The 24,298-nt window shown below is 58.5% G+C and overlaps 1 protein-coding gene across 2 annotated transcripts in view; it reads left to right on the plus strand.

Annotated features, from left to right (window-relative positions):
• Positions 1-4,163: 4,163 nt before the first annotated feature.
• NOTCH1 (notch receptor 1) overlaps positions 4,164-24,298 on the plus strand; it is a 45,111-nt gene continuing 24,976 nt past the window's right edge. For both annotated transcript variants that reach the window (XM_030000497.2, XM_030000498.2), the window contains exons 1-3: positions 4,164-4,386; positions 6,133-6,214; positions 23,959-24,221. In XM_030000497.2, coding sequence (XP_029856357.1) covers positions 4,329-4,386; positions 6,133-6,214; positions 23,959-24,221 — 403 coding nt within the window. In that variant the 5' untranslated portion in view covers positions 4,164-4,328. The remainder of the gene's footprint in view (positions 4,387-6,132; positions 6,215-23,958; positions 24,222-24,298) is intronic.

Below are 24,298 nucleotides of genomic sequence, written 5' to 3' on the forward strand. Positions count from 1 at the left end.
CGGCAGGGAAAGCAGGAGAGATCCAGTTTGATGTCTGCCTTATCGGTCCTATTTTTATTGCACTGAATATATAAGAGCAAAATATTGATTGTGATGATAAAGAGATGAAAGTGTCAAGAAGGAATAGGCACACTAGTTACTCAGGCGATTGGAAGCCGCGTTGGTTGTATTTAACAGGCATTTGCCATTAAAAAAACGCCTGTTTTTATTTAAATAGCCTAGGGCAAATTTCTCACTAAACCAACTTTCCCACGCCAGCCCAGTGCTCTAACTCTGGTTTTTGGCAATTTTTTTCCTGAGCTGTCAAGGCAAAATATATATAAGAATGCTGGTCTCACTTAGGTTTTTTTCCAGCCCCTGGAGACATGAAAATAATTTACAGATGTGCATTACCTGTTTATATTTGTATTAAGTTTTGCTTAACGGACATAATTTTCTTAGCTTGCAGTAACAAAAAAATATTCCCAGAGTTTCACTCATTTAATTTTAACTTATTAAAACTTTTAAACATGTGTGGAGGTTTTATGTTTTTAAATCACTAATCACATGGACAGTTGCCAAGGTTTCTATTAAAGCCTTTTATGAACGCTATTTTTAAAAGTACCTAAAATCCCATTATTTTTAACCCCTGAAGACCACTCAAAATAAAAAGTTTCTTTGGATTTATGTCATATTCACCTCTTATTGCAAAAAGATTTATGTTGAATGCTGACTTTTCCCTTCCTCCCCTTTTTCTTTAACTAGTAGGAGTCTCTGGGGGAGGCGTTTGGGAGAAGGAAACTCGAAGAGGTTCCCTGCGAGGATCTTGCACCAGATCCCCCCTGTACCAGGGGAAGGATGGCACCAGGTTAAGGCAGGGCACCTCACGCCAGCACCTGGCTGAAGGAGTCATCTTCGCGCCGAGATGCTCGCGCCCCCGTCCTGCCCACGTGAAACCACAGAGGAGCCTTTTACCTCCCCCACGGCAAAGCCTTCCCCGGTGCAGAGCCACCCCACTGCCACGGGGTCACGGCAACCCCGGGGTGACGGCAAGAAATAGATGTATTTGACCTTTCGTGTTCAGGGGGCGAGGCGGCATGGCTGCACGGCTGCACGTACGGATGTTTGCGTTTATCCGCAGCCTTGCCCCCGGCCGCCGCTCGCAGACCCTCCCCACCACAGAGGAAAGCCGGGGCCGGGGCTCGCATACGGCTTCCCGCGTGCTCTTTCGGCCCCAGGCTCGTGGGCGTCCAGCACCCCAAGAGCAGCCGGTACCAGGGACACCCGGTTAACCGGCAGCGCCCGCCGCGGCAGTGCCGGGACAGCAGGCAGGGCTGGGTGTCTCCACCAGCCGGTCCTGCCGCCGCATCCGTCCCCCGGCGATGCGGGCACGGCGGGGACCCCGACGGCCCCGTGTACCCAGGCGTGGCCGCGATGGTCTGGCGGGGCTGGAGGAGCTACCTCAAGTTTGGGGGAGCAAGCCCCTGAGCGCAGCTGAGCTGAACGCACGGTGCTTTCTGCACGTGGAGAACAAGCCCGGGCAAAGCTACGGCCGGTATTTCCAGGCAGGTAGAGCCGAGATGCTCCCCGGGCCCTTATGGGGAGGGAGAAAGGGAGAAGATGGAGAAAGAGAGCAGAAGGCATCGTCTCCAAGGAAGCCCGAGCGGTGGAAACCTCAGGCTGCCCTCGCAGCTGCCTTGCCTCCAGCTGAGGCTGAAGGTGTTGTACGGTCGTGGTGGCACAGGGACGTTGCTCTGCCGGGGCAGAGGCAGGGGCCGCATCCTGCTGCCCAGCTGCTGCTGTCCTACTCGTGTCTGCAGGGAGGATAAGACTGGGAGGGCATCTGCTTCCCTGCCAAGGGTAGAAAACGACAGTGAAGAGGCCTTGCAGCCTTGAGTCCTTTGGCATCTGTTATTTGCTCTTAAAACGCGCCGATGGCCCGGCCTTGCCCCTGCTCTGCCGCGACAGAGCGAGGCGAGTGGCATCCCCCTGGGATGCTTTAAGGTTTCAGGGGGGGCTCAAGCTCCCAGCAGCACCCAAACCCCAAGCGGCACCGTGCTCTGCTCAGAGCCCCAGCTCCGCAACCCGGATCAGGGCACTGTTTTAGAGCCCAAAGTGACGAATGCAGGAGGAGCAGGGAAGGAGGGGAGAGCGCGGGAGCGAGGTACCGCTGCAGGGCTCGCTCCTTTGATCTGACGAGCAGACTCTGCCCTTCGGTTTGTTTAATTGTTTCACACTTGCTCTGGAAATAATTTACAACAGGAAGCAGTGGGATAACACCGGGCCTGGCATGGGATGGGATGAGCCCGGGGGGCTGGTGGAGAGGTGCCCTATGATGAGACACACAGATGACAACAGTGTCACCTCCTTACCATTAACCCGTTGCCGACCCTTGCTCCTCTTCCTCTTTCCCAAGCTTTCAGCCAAAGGCCGGCAGCGCGTCTCCATATTTGAGAGCTGTAAAAGAGCCATCCGATGGCCTCCAGCTCGGAGGGGCTTGGGAGGATCCCCATGGGATTTAGGTGCCCCTATCCCTGGGGCAGTTAGTACCCCAAATTCTCTGTGCTCTGAGCTTTTGCCCCCCACTTTGGAGGCACAGTGCTGCGGTGGCAGACATCAGGCTGCCGTGGCGTGACACAAGGGACCGGTGTCGCAGTAAGCCTCGCTGAGCGGGGTTGGCCCCCACAACCCCATGAAGAAGCATCACGCATTAGCACCCTCACACGGGCCATTTCTGGCAGCAGTGCTCCGTGGGTACAGCCGCTGAGCACCCCTCTGCGGGCACAGCTCTCGGGTGACACCAACAAACACGAGTTTAAGTGCTTAAGCCCATCCTCGGGCTCAGGGTCTGGCTGGGTTTCGGGTGGGACATCTCCGCGCTCCCATCCCACAGGCTCTGGGGCAGCTCGGTGTGGCAGGCTCGACCTCGGCACAGTGACGGCTGGGGGCTGGAGCGGGGCTCTGGGGACATCTGGGGATGAGGGCGCAGGGACCCACAGGCAGCGCCGCGCACACGGGAAGCCTGTGCACATCTGGGGGTTGTCGGGCTGCCTCCCGGGTTTGGCTTCCCTGCTTCTCCTAATTTATTTGTTTATTTGTTGATGCGGCGCATCGGGCTGGCCAGGGCTCTGCCTGCGAGTTCATTAGTTCACAGCACAAAACAAATAACATCCGACCCCAGCTCCACGGGTAGCTGCCTGCACGTACGGTGAAGGCGGGTAGGAAGTGGCTCGGCGTACCTGCACACACCTGTGTTGTGGTGCAGGTCCGAGGGTGAGTCCCACCCTGTGCCCCAAAGCGCACCCTGTGCCCAGCTCTCCTGTGACCCCCGGGGAATGCTCAGCCCGAGCCCTGGTCCCCCAGTGCAACCGGCCATTTACAGCCACCCCATTCCCGTGTGTCCCCATGGTTTGTGTGCCCAGGGCCCCTGCAAGGACACGCTGCGGGCCTGGGTCCTCCTGTGGTCCCTGAGCAAGGGCTGCAGCCCGCTGGGACTATGTCCCTGTGGCTGTGCAGGGGCTGGGGGGGCTGCACTGAGGTTGGTTAAGGGGGCTACAGCAGCGCTGGGAGGGGGCTGTACTGGGGCTGCACTGGGACCATGGGGGGAACTGCACTGGGGTTATGCAGGGTGTGCATGGGGGGGCTGCACCAGGGCTGGGGTGGGGGGCTGAACTGGAGGTGTCTGGGGCTGCACTGGGGATGTCCGGGGGCTGCACTGGGACTGTGCGGGGGCTGCTTGTGGGGGGCTGCATGGAGGTGTCCGGGACTGTGCTGGGTCTCTGCGGGGGCTGCCCGGGAGGGCTGTGCTGGAGCTGCAGTGGGGACGGAGGGGGCTGCGCTGCAGGGTTGTGGGGACTACCCAGGGGGGCTGCACCGCGGGGTGTCCGGTGGCCGCATGGGCAGAGCTGCACTGGGGCTGCCCGTGGGGGCTGCGCGGACCCCGCAGCCCCACTCCCATCCCACGCAGGGACCCTCCGTGGCGGGAAGGGGGTTCCCAGCGGCGGCCCCGCGGGCTGGGTAGGGAGGAGCGTCCCGTCCCATCCCGTGCCGTGCCGTGCCGTGGAGCGGAGTGGAGCGGAGCGGAGCGGAGTGGAGTGGCGTCCCGCCCCGCGCCGTCCCGCCCCCCCCCTCCGCCCTCCCTCCCTCCCGCCCGGCCCGGCCCGGCCCGCCGGGGCTGAGCAGCCGCGGGAGGCGCCGGCGCTCGGAGTCGCTTCGCTCGGAGCTGGGGCGCGGTGTGTCTGGGGCTCCCGGTGGGGCAGCGCCTTACCGGCACACCGGTACCGGCACCGGCTCGGCTCGGCCGAGACCCCGCGGATCTATGCGGCTGTGAGCGGTGGGAGAAGAGCGGGATGGAGCGGCTCCTGGCGCCCGGCCTCCTGGTGCTCTTACTGCCCGCCCTGACGCGAGGTGAGGGCCGCCGTGCTGCGGGGCCCCGACCCGCCGCTTCAGTTCCCGGCGGGAAGTTTGCCGGGAGCGGCGTGTGTCCCGGTCCCGGCTGGGCACCGGAGCGGTGGAGGGAGGCGGGGGGGTCCCCCGTGGGAACCGGGACTCGGTGCCGCGGGATGCCCGGGGACCGGGCTCAGCTCCTGCGGGGGGACCGGAGCTCGGCGCCGCCACCGGGGGAGAACCGGGGCCGGAACCGTGGCGGGGGGGGGGGGGGGGGGGGGGGGAGCGGAGTTGGGTGGCCCGGAGGAGGTGGTGGGGGAACCGGAGATCGGGGCCGCCGGGAAACGGAGCTCGGGACCGGGGGGTGCCGCGGAGGAAAGGCGCTCGCTGCCGTCGGGGGGGACCGGAGCTCGGGACGGCGGGGAGCCCGGGGAGCCCGGGGGGGGGGGGGGAGAGCCGGAGCTCGGGGACGGGCTCGTCCCGGCGGAGGGGCGCGCAGGGCGGCCGCGCTCCTGCCTGTTGTTCCGCGAGAGCTTTTGACCGTTTTGCAAATTTTTCTCGGTTTCCTGTTTCTTGAAAGTCAGCCGGGTCCCCCTCGGTTTTCTACACCCCCCCCCCCCCCCCCCCCGCTCCTTCCCCGGCGCCGGCCCCGGCCCCGGGGCGGGTCCGGGTCCTCCGCCGCGAATTGCTGGGCGAGAGTCGGGGGCGGCCGGTCGGGGCCGGGGAAAAGAGCCCTAAAAGTGGTCGGAGGTGCGGGGCGGAGCGGGGAGCAACCCGCCCCGGGGGGGCCGGGGCCCTGCGATGCCCCCCCCCGTCCCGTCCCGTCCCGTCTCATCCCGTCCCGGGGCCGAGCGAGCAGCCTCCTCCGGAGCAGGAGTGTCCTGGGAGGATTTTGGGAAGGGAAGGCAGAAGGGCTGCCTTCACCCCGCTCCGCACCGGGGCAGCCCGGGCTGAGAACCATGCCTGGCACCCGGCCCCCTCGGAGGGAAAGTTTGCGGAAAGTTGGGCCCGGCCGGTGTGGTCCCCAGCACCCCAGTCCATCCCCCGTGGGACGTGTCGGGGCTGGGGACGAAGCCCCAAGCGCAGCGGGGTGTCCCCGGGGTGCGTGGGGCTCGGCAGCCGTCCGGCTGAGAAGTTTGGTTCTGGCGGTGGCGGTGCGAAGCTGTAGTCACTCAATGTGAAACTGTTTTGGCTGCACACGCGTGTCGCAGAACCGGTTACCGTGAAGAGCGAGCAGGGCAGAGAAGGGGAAGAGCAAGCCGGGGTGGAAATCGGAAGCGATTCTGGTACTTTCAGCAAGTTGCTGTGGTAACTCTGCAGAATTTGGCTCTGAGGGCCAGACAATGAAACCTTTACTCATAGCAAGTTGTGACGGGCGACTCATTTCATTACCGAGTTAATGGTAGCTAATGGGCCCTCGGGCAGATGGTTTTTCCCAAATGGCATTTGTCACTCAAGGGCCTGATCTGGGGTTTCTCTCTGTCAGTCCTCCCACTGGTGGAGAAGGCAGAGCCTACCCTCAAGCCCACCCCAAGCTTATTTTTAGGTGAACCTCTCAGTGCTGGGGCCACGCAGTCCCTGCCCGCCTCCATCACCCTGTGGGTGGGGGCCGCCGGGCGCCGCAGCCCCCACCTCACCAGGCTGCGCAGGGGCAGGGTGCTGTGGGGGTCTCGGCGAGCCTGTCCCCGGTCCGGGTGACGCTAGGGGATGCAGCCTCCCCCCCCGCCGCGACCTGCGCTATGGCTAACGCTTTCCTTCTGTTTGCAGGTTTACGGTGCACGCAGCTTGCCGAATCCTGCCTCAACGGGGGCAAGTGTGAAACTTTTCTCAACGGGACGGAGGTGTGCCAGTAAGTATGGAGGAGCCAGAGGATTTTCATCTCCCCCGACCAAAGTATTGACATGCATGTTGACTTTGCTTTGAAGGCTCTGGATTTAATAGGGCAAGATGCTTTTTCTTTCCTTGAGTGGCAAGAATAACCTGCTTGTGTAGGAGTCGCTGCGAGTTTGGCAGGACTGGGCTTTGTTCCTAGCTGGGTGGAAAAACATGGGCAAAGGGCCATGTTTTGCTGGTGTTAACCTATGCAGACTGCCCTGCTGATGGAGCAGGAGGTAGGGCCAGCCCGCGGCGCTCGTTGGACCGCTGGGCAGGGAGGGAGGCTGTCTGTCTGTCTTCCAGCTATTCCCTCCTGGCTCCGAAGCGTTGCCTTTCAGTCCCTTGCACCCTGGCAGTTCATGGTGCGGTGTCCAGTACATCTCCAATAAACATTCCAGAGAGATTTCATGGCGTGGCTCTGGATGCTGGAGCTGCCCCGTTGATGTCCGTGCGTCCGCGAGGCATCACCCGGCACAGGCGGGGGAGCAGGGCCACCTCCTCCCGCAGCCCTGCCGGCGCCGGTGCCAAGCTGCGGTCCAGCCCGGCGTTCTTGGTGGGACCTGGCACCCGGGCAGGAGCTTTCTCCAAGGCGATTGTGGGGAAACGGATGTGTAAAGCGTTGGGACTCTTTGAAGGACCAACCGACCCACCGCAGCGATGGCCGATTCACTCCAGGCTCCCAGGGAACAATAACCAAGAGAAATGAATAAGACTCCAGCTCCCTTTTTAAAACTATTCCATAAAAGAAATGTGAATGGGCAAGGCTCTGTTTTCCGGCCAGATTTCCCCTCTGCCTGTTGAACGTGGCCCGAGCTGAGAGCAGGCGGGGAGACGTTCCCACCCACCCCAAATTTCCAAATAGGAAGTCCTCGGCGGAGGAACCTGAAGGCATTTCCAATCCCAACCTGTTGAATGGCAGTTTCCCTTGACAATGTGTGTTGCTTTTTTGCAAATCCGCCTGGGTGCCGTTACTCTGCCCAGTAGCCGGGCACCTCCCGCCCCCTTCTCCAAGCTGAGCCCCCCAACCCTTTGGTGCAAATAAATCAGCAAATCAATCAGGCACATGAGCAATTTAATGGACAAAGGCTGGGTCCCTTTGTGAGCCACTAATGAATGCACGCCACTTTTTTTTGCACAGAAGCCCTTACCAACGCTTGACGCTCTAAATCTTGTTTTCTTTCATTCAAAGAGCGACAGCTGGGATTCGGTCGAAATTCGGCAGCTATTGTTAAGGGAGGCAGATTAATGCTGTGTGACTAATCATGTATGGCTTCCCAGAATGCCCAACCCTCCACCCCCTCCCCAACCTTACACCCCTCCTTTTCCTTGTGGTCATTCTTCCCTTTTTTTCTTAAGTCTCTGCAACTCCTGATTTACATTTCATGTGCAGATGGTGATGGAATCTAATTAGATCTGATGCGTGCGAGCTCTGTTTGGAGGAGAAGCCTCCAAAGTAGGCTTGGGGTGGGTTTTTTTTAAGAGAAAAAGTTAACTTTAAAGAACTTCTTCGTTGCTAGCTGTGAATAACCGCCTCTCTCTTGGCTGCAGACGCCAGGATGGCTTCGCAAGTGTGTGCGAGTTATTTTTGCAGGAAACTAAGGTGTGTGCTCTCAGTGTGTTAAAAGCGCTTGTCCCGTGCAGGGTATGCTCCATGGGCGATGGGGGCAGATATTAGAGGTACTGCCAGACTGGAGGAGGTGCAACTTTCCAAGGTATCTGATAGCAGCTTGCAAAATCCTGGTTTTTCACTTGTTTGAATATCTCTTTACGAGGAGTTTTGCTTCCAAGCTTCTTAAACAAAGCAGAGCCAAGAACACAGATACCAGACGCAGAAAAGCTTGGCACTGCCCTTTGGCGCCTGCGTGAAATGCACCATTTTGGCTGCTGGCCACATCTCCGCTTGGCCTGGCACTTAACAAAGTTTGGCCATAAAGCCCCATTGTGCTGCCCCCACAAATCCAATTAGAAAGTGGAGTGAAATAAATAGCATACGAGGGAGACGCTACTCCAGCGGACAAGCGTCCCGGCGTTTGTGGCGGGAGAGAGCTAGTTGGGTTACATGAAGACGACTCTGATAACTCCAAAACCGGGTTATCAGCCCTGTTACGGAAAGGGAATCGCCGGTGCGAGACGAGGAGCTTTCTCTGCCTTTATTATTTTACAGCGATAGTTTGTAAAACTCCAGGTACCTTATCTTGCTTGTCCCTTTGCCAGGCAGTCCGGGGCATGCAGGGCTTTAATTGAATGGAAAGGACTGAGCATTTGATCGGCTGGAGGACTCGCGACAGAAGCGGCCTAATTAAGCCGCCTTTGGAGCTGCTTTCCATCTTGGCAGGGGTAGTCGGGTCTTTCAGTGCTGGAAAAGCAGCAGCAGAGTTTCGTGCATCTTGCATGGACCCCAGCTGAAGGTGCGGGGTGTTTCTGTCCCACGCATGGCACTTGCACCAGATCTGGAGCTTTAAAAGGTCCGGCCTGCAGACGGTGGCTGCTGCAGTGTTTGACGTGTGGTTTCACGGCGCTGGGGAGCTGTGGCTTTCCAGAAAAGGCACTCGCCTTTGATTAAGGCATTTTCCCATGCAAAATGAGAAGGTTTTCCAAAAGGTCGTTTTGACTTCTAGTGATAGCTCCTAATTAGACTGTTGGATAACCGTAGTTTTGACTGGCATCCCTGCAAATGAGTAGGGCTGATTTTAGATTGCTGTGCCACGTGACGTTTATTCCCAGGACCTCCCTTGCTCTGCTAGTTAAAAGCAGATGGCATGAAAGAGGGCTGAGTTTCAAACCCCACTCCACCAGCCTTTCACCATTAAAGTCAGAGGAGCTGCGTCTGGGTTGTCATACCCTTGCCCAGAGAAGCAAAAGAGACGGCAAAGGAAAAGAATAAGTTAAATTAATCACTAGGCTTGCGCTGAAAAGGGGGAAAAGTCAGTTTGCTAAAGTACTTCCTCTGTTTATGAATCAGCGTGGTGTTGTAGTTCAGCCGGGGCAATGGCTCCTGAGCTGGTGCCCGTTGCCACCACCAGCTTCCATAGGCAGTGGGCCAGAAACATTGGAAGAAATATTCAGAGGGGGACCGTAGCGGGAAGAGATAATTATTTTAGCTCAAAACTCTTTCAGGAGACAACCAGGAAGACAGAGGAGTGATCTGAGCCCTGCAGCTCTCTGTACCCTTCAAGTTATTCAACTGCTCAGTCATTGTTATCTCATTGTAAAGGGCGGAAGTTTTCTTCTGGTTTGGTTTTTCTCATGTGCTTTAACCCAACGTTATTTCCATGAAATAATAACAAAGAAAAAATGCAGTCTCCGTGCTGGAGAGGAAGAGGGTGGAGTGTTGAACAATCAACCAGAGGAAGCTCTTAAAGAAGTAGACGAGCGGTGATTCAGCCATGTTGAGAACTCTTGATGGCTCTTTCGAGTCTGATCTCATTCTCGGAAAGAACAAGGTGGAAATGGGTAAGAGGGTAGATTAGAAATACAAAAGCGTCACCTGTTGCGGATTCCAGTGGAAGAGAAACTTCGCTGAGAAGCCCAGCTGGTGAGGTCACTGGGACAGCAGCGGGATTTGGGGCTCTTTTCTAGAAGAATCTCTGTTTACATCTCTGCTCTCTGCAAGGCGTCTTGATGGTTATCAGTTGTCTCAGGTGGTCCCACTGACTCCTGCTAACTTGCCTCGGGATTTTATTGGTTGAGCTGAGGTTTTTTGCTTGATTTTTCTCATGGCTTGGATACTTGTGATGGCCAGAGGGTTGTACTGCGTTTGGGCAGGGGCTAGCACGGGTCACATTCGAGAGAAGGTATCTTAGTAGGTCCCTCAGCAGTACCTGCAGCATGGAGAGGAGCAGGAGAGATGGGGTGATGCCTGCTGAGATGAATTTGCTCGGGGGCTCCCTGGGATGCAGAGGGGATGAGGTATTTGCAGTGGCCATCATCACCTGAGATCAGAGAGTCTATTCCCCTCCGGGTACTTGCAGCTGTTAAATGTGTGATCCTGCGGTGTGACACAGTGCATGGGGCTCTGCTCCATGGACAGCTTCTGGAGGTCACTTGCTTTGTCGTATGGGGTGTATTTTATTCCACCAAAATCTGTTCCATCTCAACCACCTGACTCGCTGTCTTCCTACCTGCTGGAAGCCATGACACGTCCATTCGTTCCAGGTGATGCTGCATACCCTGGTCTCACCTCCAAGGCTGTTACGGTTTATTGTATGTAACATGAGGCACACACGTATAAGTCACTGCAAAACCAAGCTATTCACCAATTAAGAGCTTGGATAACATAATCAGGAGGCAGTTAGCAAGTTTTAAAATAACATTGTTTGGAAATTAACCTACTCTTTCCAGGCCTGGAGGTGTGGTGACCCTCGTTTTGCTCGTGTTGGTAGGTGTCCCAAATGGTAACGGCCTGTGTACATGAGTGGAATGTGAAATTTATAGAGCATCAGTGTGTTTAACGAGGGAATAGCCTCGGGGTGCAGTTACCGCGAGCTGGTAAGCTCTGGATCTGGACGGAGGCTTCTCTGTGGTTAACATGTCGCCAAACTCCAGGTGAAGGTTTTAGACCATGTATGTGTTGGGGCTGCAGAGTGGAAGAGCCTCTGGGATATAACTTAACCCCCACCGGGAAAGCAGACCTGCAGTGGGGTCTTGGTTGAGTCCTGCCTCCATCCCAGGGGCCAAAAAGGTGTTCGGGGTTCCCCTGCTCCGTGCGGGGCTGCAGATTTGTTGCTTCGTGTCCAGCCATCCCCGAGGACTGCCCGGCTTCTGCTGCTGCCTGGCATGGGGCAGCACCGCTGGGCACTTGGGCTGCTCCCTCACCGCTCCCCAAACTGGTCTTGGGCTGACCTCCTGCAGCTCTTTGCTTTGGGGGCCAGGGTTAGAAAGATCATCAGGCCAGAGAGGTGATGGTTTGGGGTGATTCCAGATGCTTTCCGAACGGTGTTTTCATCTCATTACATGCCCTTGGCACACGGCGCTGCTCCCCAGTGCCTGGAAGGATGGTGCTCCGGCCACCCAGCCCAGCGGCTGTGCCGAAATCCCACAAGTCCCTGACACTGCCTTTCTGCATGGTGCCCTCATGAGCCTGGATTTGCTGCGAGGAGGAGGCACCCCAGCTTTCCCAGTCCATCGGTCCATGGAAGGGCTCCATCCTGCGGTGCTGGGCTCCTTGGGGTTGGCCTCAAGAGGTATCGGCGGCGGCAGGTCAGTGTTACCACCATCCTGAGGACTGCGAGCCACGGATGTCGTGCTGGGTGTTCACCAGCCCAGGGCTGTGCCTGCACTTCGGTCTGGGTTAAAACTGCAGCTGCTCGCATTGGCCCAAGATCTGGAATAAGCACGGAAATGCTACTCCGGTGTTGAGGGGGGACGTTGCTTTTTTGCTTCTTGGGAAGCTGAACATGGAGGCATGTGGGAGCAGGAGCAAAGACGTGTGAGGGTCAGGGCCCTGCTTTGGCACCGCTGTCGTCAGCAGGGTCTGATCAGGGTTGCAGAGCCGGGGCTCTGAAGGGCTGAGGAAGCCCCAGTTGGACTTAATAACACAACTCTCTTTGCAACATCTCTTTGCATGGGATGTTGGCAAGTCTTTGCAGCGCCCCGCTAGGTCTTAGTGACGCCAGACCACGGCAGATCCCATCCGCCTGCTTGGAGAGCCCCAGGACAGTTAGAGATGCCCACCTGGGGTCACCCCACCTTTACTTCGTCATCTGAGTCTCGCAGGTAGAGCAGCTCGGCGCTGCTTCCAGCTGGCCGTCAGGCCGAGGTGTGATGGTGCCCGCTCAGACTTGCGTACCCGTGTCTGGACTCTGCCTTCCTCCGTGCACCGCAGTGCCTGGACCCGTTGCAGTGCCTCCGTCTACAGCTCTAGCGCGGGTCTGGCACATCGGCTCACTGCGTCTCACCTCCCCGCGTTGGTGAGTGCCCCACGGGCAGGGGTCTGCGGTACGGGACGGTGTCGGCGTTTCCACATACATCAAGCGAGGTTTTCTTGGTGCCTCGGTTTCCCTCCATGTGCTGTTGCTTATCCGAACATCAAAACCTGGCTTGGTGCGAGATGGAGCAGCGCAAACTGCCAGGTGGATCCTGGCTTGCGGAGGTGAATTAGGGTGATGGAGGTGCCCACTGGTAAATGCAGTGCTTGGTGCGAGAGGTGCAGGATCAGGAGCACAACTAAAGTGTGTGTGAGGGACAGGGGGAAGATGTTTGGCTGGGCCATATGGGGAGCTCTGCCCTAGAATAGAATAGAATAGAATAGAATATTTTCAGTTGGAAGGGACCTACAATGATCATCTAGTCCAACTGATGGGGCAGCATCCTGCCCACTGCCCCACGCGCAGCAGGGTTCGTGCTGTGCTCACGGCCGGTGATGTCCCACATCTGTGTCTCTACAGGGCTGTTGGGAGCATGATGCCGGTGAGATGTGAGTGGTGCGCGCTCTGGGTGTGCTTCCCTCGCACAGCAGTAATTAATATCTACTTTAAGCTTTCACCCGTCACGTCCTCCCCTTCCCCCACGGCAGTCTGGAGTTAATATTGGAAAAGTCAGTTAAACAGTTAATGTTTAGGCCCTGGTTATTAGGCTCTTGCACATTTCCAGCAAAGGGAGCAGAGTTGCATTTTAATGGGAAACTTTCATGCTCAGTCAAGTTGCAAAAATTTATTTGCGCAGAAGTCATTTTCTTTTAACAAGTTTTCACCCTAATTCCCTTCCCCCAAATCTGAATTTAATGGTATTTATATGGGAAATGGATTTATTAAGTTTTAATGATGCTATAACGTTGCCCTTACTTAATAGAAGGGGCACGCTGCAGGCAAGCGGCCATGTGGTGGTGGGCTGGGAGGGCTGGGCGCTGGGAGAAGCACCGATGGCCGCCAATGGGCTGGGGGGTCTGTTGCTTTGGGCTTGATCTAAAGTCAGTGTAGCTGAGAAGTGGCGATGCCAGGCTTTTCTCGGACCTGTGCAGGATCAGTCCCAGGCTGTTGCGAGGGCTGGGGCTGCGGGGCTGAGCCTTGCCTCCTGCTGCCGATTCCTCCTCATCTTCCTCTGTGGCTCCTGGTGAGATGTGACGCTACCTGTGTCCACCACGACTGTCCCCAAGAGGAGCAACCAAAGGAGGGTCTTCACTTTGTCAGCTGCTCTGTCCCGTGTCCCCGTGCCAAGAGAGCCGGCATCAGCGGGGCGATGGGGACCCCGAGGACCTCACGCTCCCCGCTGGCATCGCTGCCTTGGGGGCTGAGTGCTTCTGAGCGTGCAGTGGTTTATTTTAAGATGGAAATTATCTGCTGTCGAGGAGCAGCTGTGGAGGAGAGCACGTCCCCAGCGCTCCTGCCCTGCCAGTGCATCCTTGCGCGGGGGGGGGGGGATCAGAAAAAGACCCTCCCAAGGGCACTCACGGCCACTTAACCCATCGAATAGCTCCTCTCGGGGCGGGTGGAGGAATGTGGCTGTCGACAGCGGGATAGGCAGTGCCGTCGGCTCCCGCCATCGCGTCCGCTGCCCGTCGGCTTCGGGGAGGGCTGGGAGAGTGACCCCGTGGGGGAGCGGCCCAGGAGGAGGTGGGGGGGGGGCTCTCCCCAGCCCCCAGCCCCTATTAAAATGTTAGACACAGACCTCCAAGTCAAAAGGCAGGGCGACAGACGGCCCTTTCACAGGGCCTGCTGCTCCCCACAAAAGGGGGGTTTCCAGGGGAGGGGGGCAGGAATGCGGGCTGCGGCCGGAGGGCAGAGCCGCCACCATTGTCCCCGCTCCCTCGGCGAGGGCGTCATGTTGACACAAGGATTTCTGCCGGCAAAAGGTGTCGGAGGCAGAGTCTTCCCTCCCTCCCTCGCCGTTTCCTTGGTTAAACTCGGCAGCAACAGAAATCCTGGGATACAGATCCCAGGAGCAGATACCCGTCGGCTTGGAGGTGCTTTACGTCCCTCCGGCCATGGTTTCCAAGGGGGCGAGGTTTTTGTTGCTAGTAACTATTTTCGGGAGCTTTGCTTTGCTGGCAAAGAGAAACCAGCAATTTCATGGCTGTGAGTTTGGGGGGAGCTGGATCCATCACTGTCCGGCCGTTGCCGTCTTTGCCCGCTCACCGTCTCACCAAAACAGCCCCGGTGCAAATTGCTCTGGCTTTCGGTAGGGTTTGTGCCGCAGGGGTACCCGTGTGCTCTGCAAACCCCCTCTCTCCTCCTGTTTATAAATATCGGAGCTAAATATAGCTTGTTTAAACTCTTGGTGGCTGTTCAGATCCTAATCTCGGGTTTTATGTTCAGGATTAGAAGAGCGAGATGGTGGGGTCACGCGTGTCCCGGGTGGGAGTTTTCCATATTTGGTTCTCAGGCAGCGCGGTGTTTAGCCAAAACTTGGTTTGAGAGGGAAAAGGAAAAAAAATAAGAGTTCATCATCGCTTAGTGAGATGATGACACCGGCACTGCGTGCGTGCCAGAGCTCCCAGGAGCAAGGCAGCGTGAATTTGCCCTGCACAGGCAGCGCTGTATCCAGAGCGGGTGAAAGTGGGCATTTATCCCAAAAGGGATGGGGAAGGGAGAGTGGCCTCGGGCACCAGCAGTGCTGGGCTGGCAGGTGGCCTGGGGAAGTGGAAATTCCTCATCTCCCCCAAATTCCGACTGTCTCTTTCTGCTGGCTTAAAGAATAAAACATTTTTAAGGGAGAATATTTACCAACGAAAAATCAAAACAGGGAGCAGTTGCAGCGGGTGCTCTCGAATGCCACAGCTGCTGGGCAGCACCGTGGAGGAAAAGAAGAGCCGGGTAACTTAGTGGTGTGTAACAGACACACCAGTCACCAGTGTGAGCACTTGCTGAGGACCTGCCCCAGGACACTCGCCCCTGCCCTGCGGGTGGGCGCTGGGACCATTTGCCAGCCTCAGCCCAGGTTGTGTTCCCTGGGGATCATCCGCTGGAATTGCATCCTTCATGGTTGTCCCTTAAATGGACTCTCCAAGAGAAGGAGCGGGGACTGGGATGAGCGGGGAGAGCAGAGCTCGGCGCAGGGCAGCCCACTCCCACAAACAACGGGGCTGTGCGGATTTACACCGGCAGAGGATATGAAAAACATCAGCTGGGGAAAAAAAAAATATTTCATAGCAGCCATTGTTGAGGGTGGGAATGAGGCAAGTTTTGTCTTGGTCTCTTCCTTCGACATCTTTCATGTTTATTGTGAATGAAGCTCCATTGAAAGGCAGCTCCTTCCCAGGTAGCCGGTTACCACCCAGTGAATAGCCTGGCCACTTTGCTTAGTAATGGGATTATATTGTTTTTCATTACAATGGGAACTTTGATTCCCAAACTGTCCTGACTAATGTCTGCTTAAGAAACAAAGCCATTTTTTTGCCCTCTCCCCTTCACGCTGGTAGGAGGAACAGGGCTCTAGCACGTTTTTCCCCACTCCTGTCCATGAGTATATCCAGCTTTGGGAATTCCTCTAGTTTCTCTCCAGATGAAAGTCTGGGTCTTAAAATCTCAATTAGATGGCTTGGGCTAGGTCAAAAATGAAATGGAACAAAAAAAACACATCAAAGACTTTGGATTGCAGTTTGCTTTTTTTAATTAAACAAGACTGGAGATCTGCTCTTGCTTTATTAACCTGATGTCACTCGAAGTAACCTGCTGCTTTGCCAACCACCCTCCCTGTGTGAAACTCTGTTTTTTTCCCAGGCTGGTGTCCCAGAGTGTTTAATAAAGCAGGGCCTGGATGGGACTTCATAAAAAACCACCGGTTTGGTCTAGTGCTGGTTTTTGGTGCTGGGAGCCGCGTCACGGCTGCCGGCGGTGTTTGTGGGGCCATGCCGGCGCCGGGGGAGCGCGGCAGGGCCGGTGGGAGTTTTGGGGTGTATCGCCCTGTCGGGGTGCCCCATGTGGATGAGGGGGAGCTGGGCGGCTCTGCCTTGGCTCTCCTGCGAGCCGTGGCGAAGCCTTTGGTTTCTTAACGGACGCGTGTGCCAGAAGCCACAGAGCGAAGCTGCAGGTGAGGCGCGGTGAGCCCGGCTGTGCCCGCTGCCGGGAGGGGGCTCAAGCAGCCCCCACCAGCCCCTGGCTGCCAGGGCAGGAGGGAGCATCCACGGCCCCGCATGCCCCAGGGAGGTCAGGGCGGCATCCAAAAGTGTTCCTCGTTTCCCTGCACCCATCTTCTTTCTGCCGGCTCCAGGGATACCGTGCCACCCCGAGCAGGGTGGTGATGCCGGGGCAGGAACTGAGCAGGAGATGGGACCAGAGCACAGGGTGCTGAGCTCTGCTTTCCCAGTGGGACCATTTTCCAGGCCTGTCTGCCTTCCTCTGGCTCCGGAGTGTGCTCCCGTGCATGGTGGGGTGTTTCCGAGGTGGGCTGATGCTGCTGGGAAGCCATCCCGTAGACGGTCGTACTCACCTGTGGTCCCTGATGATGCTCCGTGCAGGAACTTGGGAGGGGGTTGTGAGGAGGCAATGGAAAAAGATGGAATAGGAAGATGGAGTAAGAAGCAGATCCCTTCTCTCAGTGACACGGAGACATATCCCAGAGCACCAGCCCTTTCGCTGGTTGGATTGGAGCTGGGGGAGATCAGGGTCCCCCAGGCTGGCACCGGGCAAACATGTCTTACGGGGAAGGGTGTAACTTCTGGAGAAAGCTGGGGTGTTGCTTCCAGGCTGTGCCAGGTGGGAAGCACTGGCACGACTGGAAAAGTGACTCCTGTGCATGGATGCCTGATGGAAAGCAAGCTTAACGCCCAGGGTCTGCAGCTGCTGGGGTTGCGCAGGGGAAGGCTGGAAGGAGGCAGTTGTGGTTCCTGTTCGTAAGCCCAAGGATGACGGTTACCCCGAGAGGTGTGGGGACGATGGGGTAGGGTCGTGTCACCGCTCCGCAGCTGGGAGCAGCGTGCAGTGGCTGTGGTCCTGTGCGCAGCTAAGGGAGACTCTCCTGCTGGTTATTTCTCCTTCCCTCAGCTGTTGCCAGCAAACACCTGAAATGCAAGCGTCCTGCTCACGTTTGGTCACTTGCTTTGCTCCACGGGGTCCGGACCACACTGGCACAGGCGTCCGCTCGGTCACGCAGCATGTTTGCTGGTGCAGAGGTCTCTGCGGGTGTGATGGTCCCTCGGTGGGGACCCTCTGCACCACGCAAGGTCACAGTCGTGGTTTCTGAACCACCTCTGTGCTGGAGCGGCTCTGCCGGGGACTCTGGGGCACAGGGAGGGCGGCTCGTCTGGGATGGCTGCTCCGGGCCACGGGTACCGCGGAGCAGAGAGCGGCATCCCCCACAGCCCAGCCTGTGCCTGGGGATGGGTGTTGGGGTGGGGGCTGCTCCCCCCAGCGGGGGAGACCCCGCACCCAGTGCCTGGGTTTGCTGCAGCCCCAGAGGCAGCGGGGACTCTCCTGGCCCCATTAGTCTCAAGTACCCCCAAAAAGGGGCTTGAATAAAGACCCGAGCCTCCCCTCCTCGGCTTTCCCACGGTGCTCATACCTTGGGGAAAACAACCACGGCCGTTTATGCTTCCAGCAGATGAGGGTGAGGAAGAGGTTATGTGATAGCGCAGATAAGAGGCAGCCTGGATGTGGGGCCAGTGGCTGGGATGGGGCTCCCCGCCAGCCCCCCGTCCCCTCCCGCAGCGTGGGGCTGCCCCCTGGACCTGCCCCTCCATGGGATGGGGATGGGGACAGCCCGTGCACGTCTGGTGGCCGCGCTCCAGCTTACACCTGGTTTTCATTTTGCTTGTTAGTTTATTTTGTGCGTTTTAAGCCCGAGGTGGGTTTTACTTCCAGCCCTGCCACGGTTTCAGCCCTTGGGAGGACTGCCCTGGGGCTGGGCAGGAGAGCAGTGGGTGGTGTGAGCGCAGCCGTTCTCAGCTGCGGGGCGATGCAGGCTGAGCCCCCCGCATCCAGGGCATCCCCCATGTACCCAGCACCTCTGAAACACCCCCCGGCCCCCGGGCTGCGCTTGTGCAGGGCTGACGCATCCCGAATTTGAACAAAGCCCCCGTGCCGCCATGCGGGAGCCGTGCCGGGGCGGGGTGGGCTGCAGGAGCGCCTGGGTGTCATCTGTGCTGGCTGTGGCAGATGGCAGCTTAGCGCAGAAAGGAAAACATTAGTCTTGGGTCAGAGGTCACAGAAACATCTGCCTCGGGATGCTTTCAGTGCCCGCATTGCTGCGGAGGGACAAAACCTGTTGCTGGTGGGTTGGAGGAAAAGCCTTGCACGCTGCAAGCGGGGAGGGAGCGAACAAAGGGCCAGCAGCGCGCGCACGGAGCCGCACGCACAGAGCACTCGGCGCGGGAGCCACGGGCTGATGGGGGGCCGGGATGGGCCCCCCACCTCTCCCGATGCTGCTCGTGGAGCGAGGGGGTGCTGGAAGCCACGGCGCCCGGGCAAGCGCATGTGTAATGCAAAGCTGGGATAGCGGCGTGGCAGCAGGCAGCAGAGCTTGTTGGCTCTCTGATATTTCTGCGGCTCATTCATGCTTTTGATTATATGATCTGCCGAGCTTTTCTGGAGCCTTGCTGAAATAACTGCAGCGTTGTTTGTAACTCGTTAAGGATGTGCAGCAGACACAACAAATGCACGTGCCCACGCTGAGCAGATCCAGATTTGGCCTGGGCTTGGCGCTGGGAGCGGGGTGGGAATTTGGGGCCGCTGTTCCCGTTCCCAGGCTGTCCCCCAGGACTCGCTGTCTGACCTTGGACAAGGCCTTCTCCATCACCCTTCACATCACCCGTGAATCGTGCCGGAGATTTATGGGTCGGGAGCGCGGTGCATTATTAGTTGCGCCTCCCCCTTCGCAGCAGTTTGTGCTCCAGGAGCGGGTGCTCGCTCGGGGCTGGCGTGGAGGGGGAAGACGCGCCGCACGCTGGTGTCGTGGGAATCCAGCCCCCAGCCTCTGCCTGACCCCCCGAAACAAAAAGCCACCAGGATGGACGGCAGCCCCAGACGCTCGGGGAGTGTAAATCAGTGCGTTCACACCTGCAAGGACCACATGCAGCATCCCCATCCGCAGGGATGGGGACCAGCCGCTGCTTCGCTGTCCCCTGTCCTGCCTGGTGCTTTGGTGACAGCCCCAGTCCCTTGGTTAGGTCACGTAGAAAATATCCTAGAAGTGAAGATTGTGAGATTGTCCGCCCTGACTTGCTCCTTTGTGCTGGCACGGTGCTGGGAGAGGGAGCATCATGCATTGGAGCAGGGCTTGGCCATCACCGGGGTCAGGATGCCATCACCCTCTGTCACCGTCTAAAACGGTGGGGTGGGTCGTGGCTGAAGCGTTTGATGCCTCTTCAGCAGGTTAATGACTCAAAGGAAACGTTTCTCAGCTGCGTGCTCGGGGGAGGGAGAGACACGGGTATTTTTAGCCGTTCCTGCCTGGGTTGGGAATGGGGTGTGCGTCACGCGTGGGACTGGGAGCATGGCCATACTGGCCTCTCCAGGGATTTCACAGAGGCTCCACAGGACCCCGGGGAGCTTGGCCACCTTTCACCACCTCGAAGCTGGTTTCTAATGGCACTTCTGAGCTGTTTTGATCCTGGAGCACCCGCCCTGTCCTCTGCCAACACATATATCTATAATTAAAGCATAGCTTTAATGTCTCTTATGCTGATTTCCATAAGCTGCTTGGGGTTTGGTTTGGGTAGCCCTCGCTTGGGAAGTGCCAAAGGAAAAACCACAGGGTGATCTTCACCTGGCTGAGCCCGCGGGGACGTCGCATCCTCCACGTCTGCCCACCTCGGAGCCCTGACGCCACCACCCGCCAGTATGTTTTCCACAGAAAATAAAGCTTAGCTCCCTGGGCTGAGCTTTAGGAGAGGTTTTTAGCCGCTGGAGAAGTAGGTGGATGCATGATGAGGTTGCAGCACGGCTGGGAGCTGAACCTGGCTCTGCTGAATCCAGCCTTTCCAGACCTGGGAGAGCTGAAAAATAACTACGTCTTGGGCTGGCCTTATTCTTCACCTGGTTTTTGATCTCTTGCTTTGCAAGTGAGGCTTGTCTCCAGGCTTTCCTCTGCAGCCGGGACTCTAAAGCCATTGCGGTCGTTGGGCTTTTAAATGCAGCTCCAGAGTCTCTGGCTGTGAGTGAGCTCTGGGACCCACGTGGGGAGGAAACAGCAAAATTCATCCCGTGGCTTCGGTCCGCAGCTGTGCTCTTCCCTGCCTCGTCTCAGACTTGCCCTTGCAAACATGGGCAGGAATAGCATCGTTTCTGTGCAGAAGCGTCTACAGATGATGCAGGAGCGGTGTCGAAGCTGCCGGGTGCGAGGCTGCCCGTGGGCATGTCCCGGGTGCTGCCATATGTGAGCAGAGGAGTGTCCAGCGTCCTCGTTTCGTGCTCTCGCTGAGCAGCAATATCACTATCGTGACAGTGATATCCCTGCCGTCAGAGACTTTTGCTCTGAAACCTGGAAAAGAAATTGAGATGACTTTGAAACCGTGGAAGGAGTTTGGGAGGGCTCCTCGAGCTGGGAGCTGGCGCGGTGTGTGCAGTGGGTACGCGAGGGCTGTCCCCGTCCCTGTCGCGCTTGTGGCTGTGAGTCGGGAATGGCCGGGCATCCCCAGTGGGTCTGTGCCGCACAGCCCCACTCTGCGCGATGCAAACTCCTCCGTGGGTTATGGTGGTGACTACTGGATTTTAAGAGTGCCTGTGTCGTATCGCTTCTTTTCTGAAGAGTTACTTCACCAGCACTTCTCAATGGCTGGAAATACCCTCCTTGCAGGGAGAAGAAATGCGATGCATGAGCGTACCCCGGTTCCGTCTGCCCACGTGTGCCCATCGCGCGGCCCAGCCCTTTCTGGCTGGGGCAGACCCGTGCCGAGCCCTTCCTCAGCATCTGCCGCACCCACCTCACTCCTTGAGCTGATTGCGTCCGTAAACCAGCTCTTAAAACAAACAAATAGAAAGCCATTTAAAAAAACATCTACAAACTCCCTGAAATTTGAGAGGTTTCCTGAAGCAAAAGCCTGGAAAGCACCCGGGCAGCCCAGCCGGGCATGGGGCAGCCCCCAGCCCCCTCTGCCTTCAGGCAGGGGCTCCCCTGCCCCCCAGGGGAGTGCCTCCAATCACTAATTAACCTCCTGGCTAATAACCATGCCCGGGCTCAGGCTGGGCTCTGCTCTGGCTTCCCATCCGTGAGCTCAAACCACCGCTTGCCTGTACTGAAATTGGAAATGGTCCGAAAACTAATTGGGTGGGAGGGCTTTCAGCTCTGCGCCCCTCGCCCCGGCCTCATTTAAGCCCCGCAGTGCAGGAACCCCAATCCCAGAGACAGCCCCCCTCCCGGCCGCCCGGCTCAACCCGGGATGCGGAGCATCGCCTCTCGGTCCCGGCTGCCCACGGCGGCACCGCCGCGAGCCAAAGCCCGCGCCGTGGCGGCTCCCGCGCGCTCGGCGGTTCCCGCGCGCTCGACGGTTCCCGCGCTGCCCCTGGGGCTCTTTGTCCAGCATCCTTTTTTTTTTTTTCTTATTCCTTCTTTTTTTTTTTTTTTTTTTTTTTTTTCCGCCTTATTCTCCCATTGGAGAATCTCATGACGCTTCCCTGTCGGCCAGCCGCCGCGAAAGCCCAGAGGATTGTTTTAAGAAAAAAAGCGTGTGTGGTGCGGGGAGGCGGGGGAGAGCGGTGCTTTTAACAGATGACTGCACACTTGAGCGGTTTGCCGGCGGCGTGCCTGTGCCGGCCGCCGGGCCCCGCACAATGGCCTCTCTCAGGCGGCCACGGCCCCAGCCCTCGCATTCCCCCGCACGGGGCCACGGCGCAGCCACCCAGAAGCGCCGTCGCCCCACGGCCGCGGCGCCCCGGGCTCAGAGCCGCCGGCGAGCCGGGCATCGGCTGCGGGCGCCGGCAGCTGCTCTGCCTCATTAGGATGCACACCTGCTCCCCGCCGCCCTTTGTGTGCCGAGCAGATGCCCTGATTTATTATTATACACATTTTCTTTTTCATTTGGCCTGGATAATGCCGTCTCATTAACTCAAAATGTCTCCGAATCCTGACAAATTCTCACACAATCCCCAACAATGAAATCAGAATTGGGTTAAAAAAAAAAAAAAAAAGGAGGAGAAGAGGAGAGGGGAAGCGGGGCTGAAACGTGGTCCTGCTGCCGGCACGGCGCGGCAAAGCGCGGTGGCTCCGGGTTGGGGCCGGCTGAGGGTGGGGGTTTGCTGGCTGCGCTTCACCAGAGAAGCCCCATGTTCTTGTTTTGGGGTTTGCAGGCTGGTGGGGTTTGCAGGTGAGTGTTCTGCTCCGCAGCCGTGGGGCTGCAGCGTTCCCCAGGACCCTTCTCGCTCGCCCCAGGGGGGCTGCTCTGCCGCGGGAGCCTCGGGGGCCGTGCACGAGGCTCGGGGACGCAAGGTCCCGCCAGCTCGGGTGGCAACGGGTGCGAGCACGTGGGGGGTGCCCTGAGCCCCGACCTGCCAAAGCACAGCGGGGACCGCGGTCCCCCAGTGCCTGGGTGCTGTCGTCTTCCCCGGCCGTCACCTCCAGCGGTGGTTGCCTTACCCCAAGCTCGCAGCAATGCGTGCAACCGCCCCCAGATTTATTTCTGCTGCCAAGGCTTCTGATAGCAGCCGGCGTGCCCCGCTCTGCTGCGGTGGCATTGCCATCATGGTGTGGGACAGCAGCGTGCTGTCGTCTCGCTTCTCCCATGGATGCTAGTCGTGACGGCTGCTCGGTGCAGCCCAGCCAGAGCAGAAAATCCCCCTTTGGAAGCAGTGTAATGTGAGCAGAGCTGGTTGGGGACAAAACACGTGGCATCTCGTGTTGCAGACTTGATAGAAGAGATGCCGTGTGGGAGGGTTTGCGCTGGGGAGGTGCTGAAGGGCCTCGTCTCCGGGATCTTCGTTTGATGTCAGGTGCCCTCGGTCTCTGTGTGCACAGCTTTGCTCTGTCCTCCCTTTCCCAGGGGGAAGCTTCCCCCTCTGCGGGGTCCTGTGCCAGCCTCGCTGGGATAGCCGGCGGGATTTGCCCTTGCGGCACGTCCCTGTCGCCTGCCCCGGTCCTGCGGCAGGCAGTTGCTCCAGCCCTGTCGACCAACGGTGACAGATGGTTGAGCCGGTGGCCGCGTCGGGGGGCCTTTTCTCAGGGCCCCCACGGAGAGGGACGCGGCGGCCGGGGCCACTCGTCCCTCCTTCCACAGGGTTTGTCTTTGGGGAAGATCTCAGCTGGCTGCGAGGAGCAGAAATGTGTCCCACCTGCTACCAGCCGACGCTGAGCCTGCGTTTGATCGTGTTTGAGTGATTTCTAAGGATGGAGGGAGGATGAAAATCTCCCTGGTGGAGCAGGGACCCCGGGACGGGCAGGGGCACAGGGCTATCCCCGTGCTGCTTGTGGCCCCACGGGCCACTGCGGGGTTTCCTCTTCCTTGGGGTCTGTGGGTGCCCTGGGGTGGGTGCGGGTATGGGGGTCCCCATCCTGGCTCCACCACGTCCCGCCTTGTGCCTTGGTTTCCTCTTCAGCAAGGCGAGGGCGGGCAAAAAAAGCACATTGCGATGAGAAGCATCTCAGACGTCAGCGCCGAAGGCTGCGGTTTTGCAAGTCGGTGCAGGCCCCTCGATGGGGGACGCCTTTGTTCCCGGCGCCTCTTTCATCTTCCTCTTCTCAGCCCAGCGCGGCCAGGGCAGAGCCTTGCAATTGCCAAACCCGACGTGCCGGGATGCGGTGCGGGGTCAGGCCCGGGGAGGGTGTTCCCGGAGCTGGTCCCTGGGGCATCCGGGTGTCCCCCAGCCCCTCGGGACCGATCCCGCTGACGCTGACGGCGTGTCTCGCCCCCGCCAGGTGTAGCGGTGCCTACGTGGGCGAGCGGTGCCAGCTGCCCAACCCCTGCCTGAGCTCCCCTTGCAAAAACGCCGGCACCTGCATCCCGGTGGTGCGCGGCAGCACCGTGGACTACACCTGCGTCTGCCGCCTGGGCTTCACCGACGAGCTCTGCCTGACGCCCCGCGACAACGTCTGCCTCAGCAACCCCTGCCGCAACGGGGGTACCTGCGACCTGCTGACGCTCAGCGAGTACAAGTGCCGCTGCCCGCCGGGGTGGTCAGGTGAGGCGGCGATGCCGCGCGGTGTGGGGACACGGTGACCCGGCTCGGGGGGAGAGGGACAGCTCGTGCGTGACGGG

Source organism: Aquila chrysaetos, chromosome 24 (genome assembly GCF_900496995.4).
Source record: "Aquila chrysaetos chrysaetos chromosome 24, bAquChr1.4, whole genome shotgun sequence".
Lineage (NCBI taxonomy): Eukaryota > Metazoa > Chordata > Aves > Accipitriformes > Accipitridae > Aquila > Aquila chrysaetos.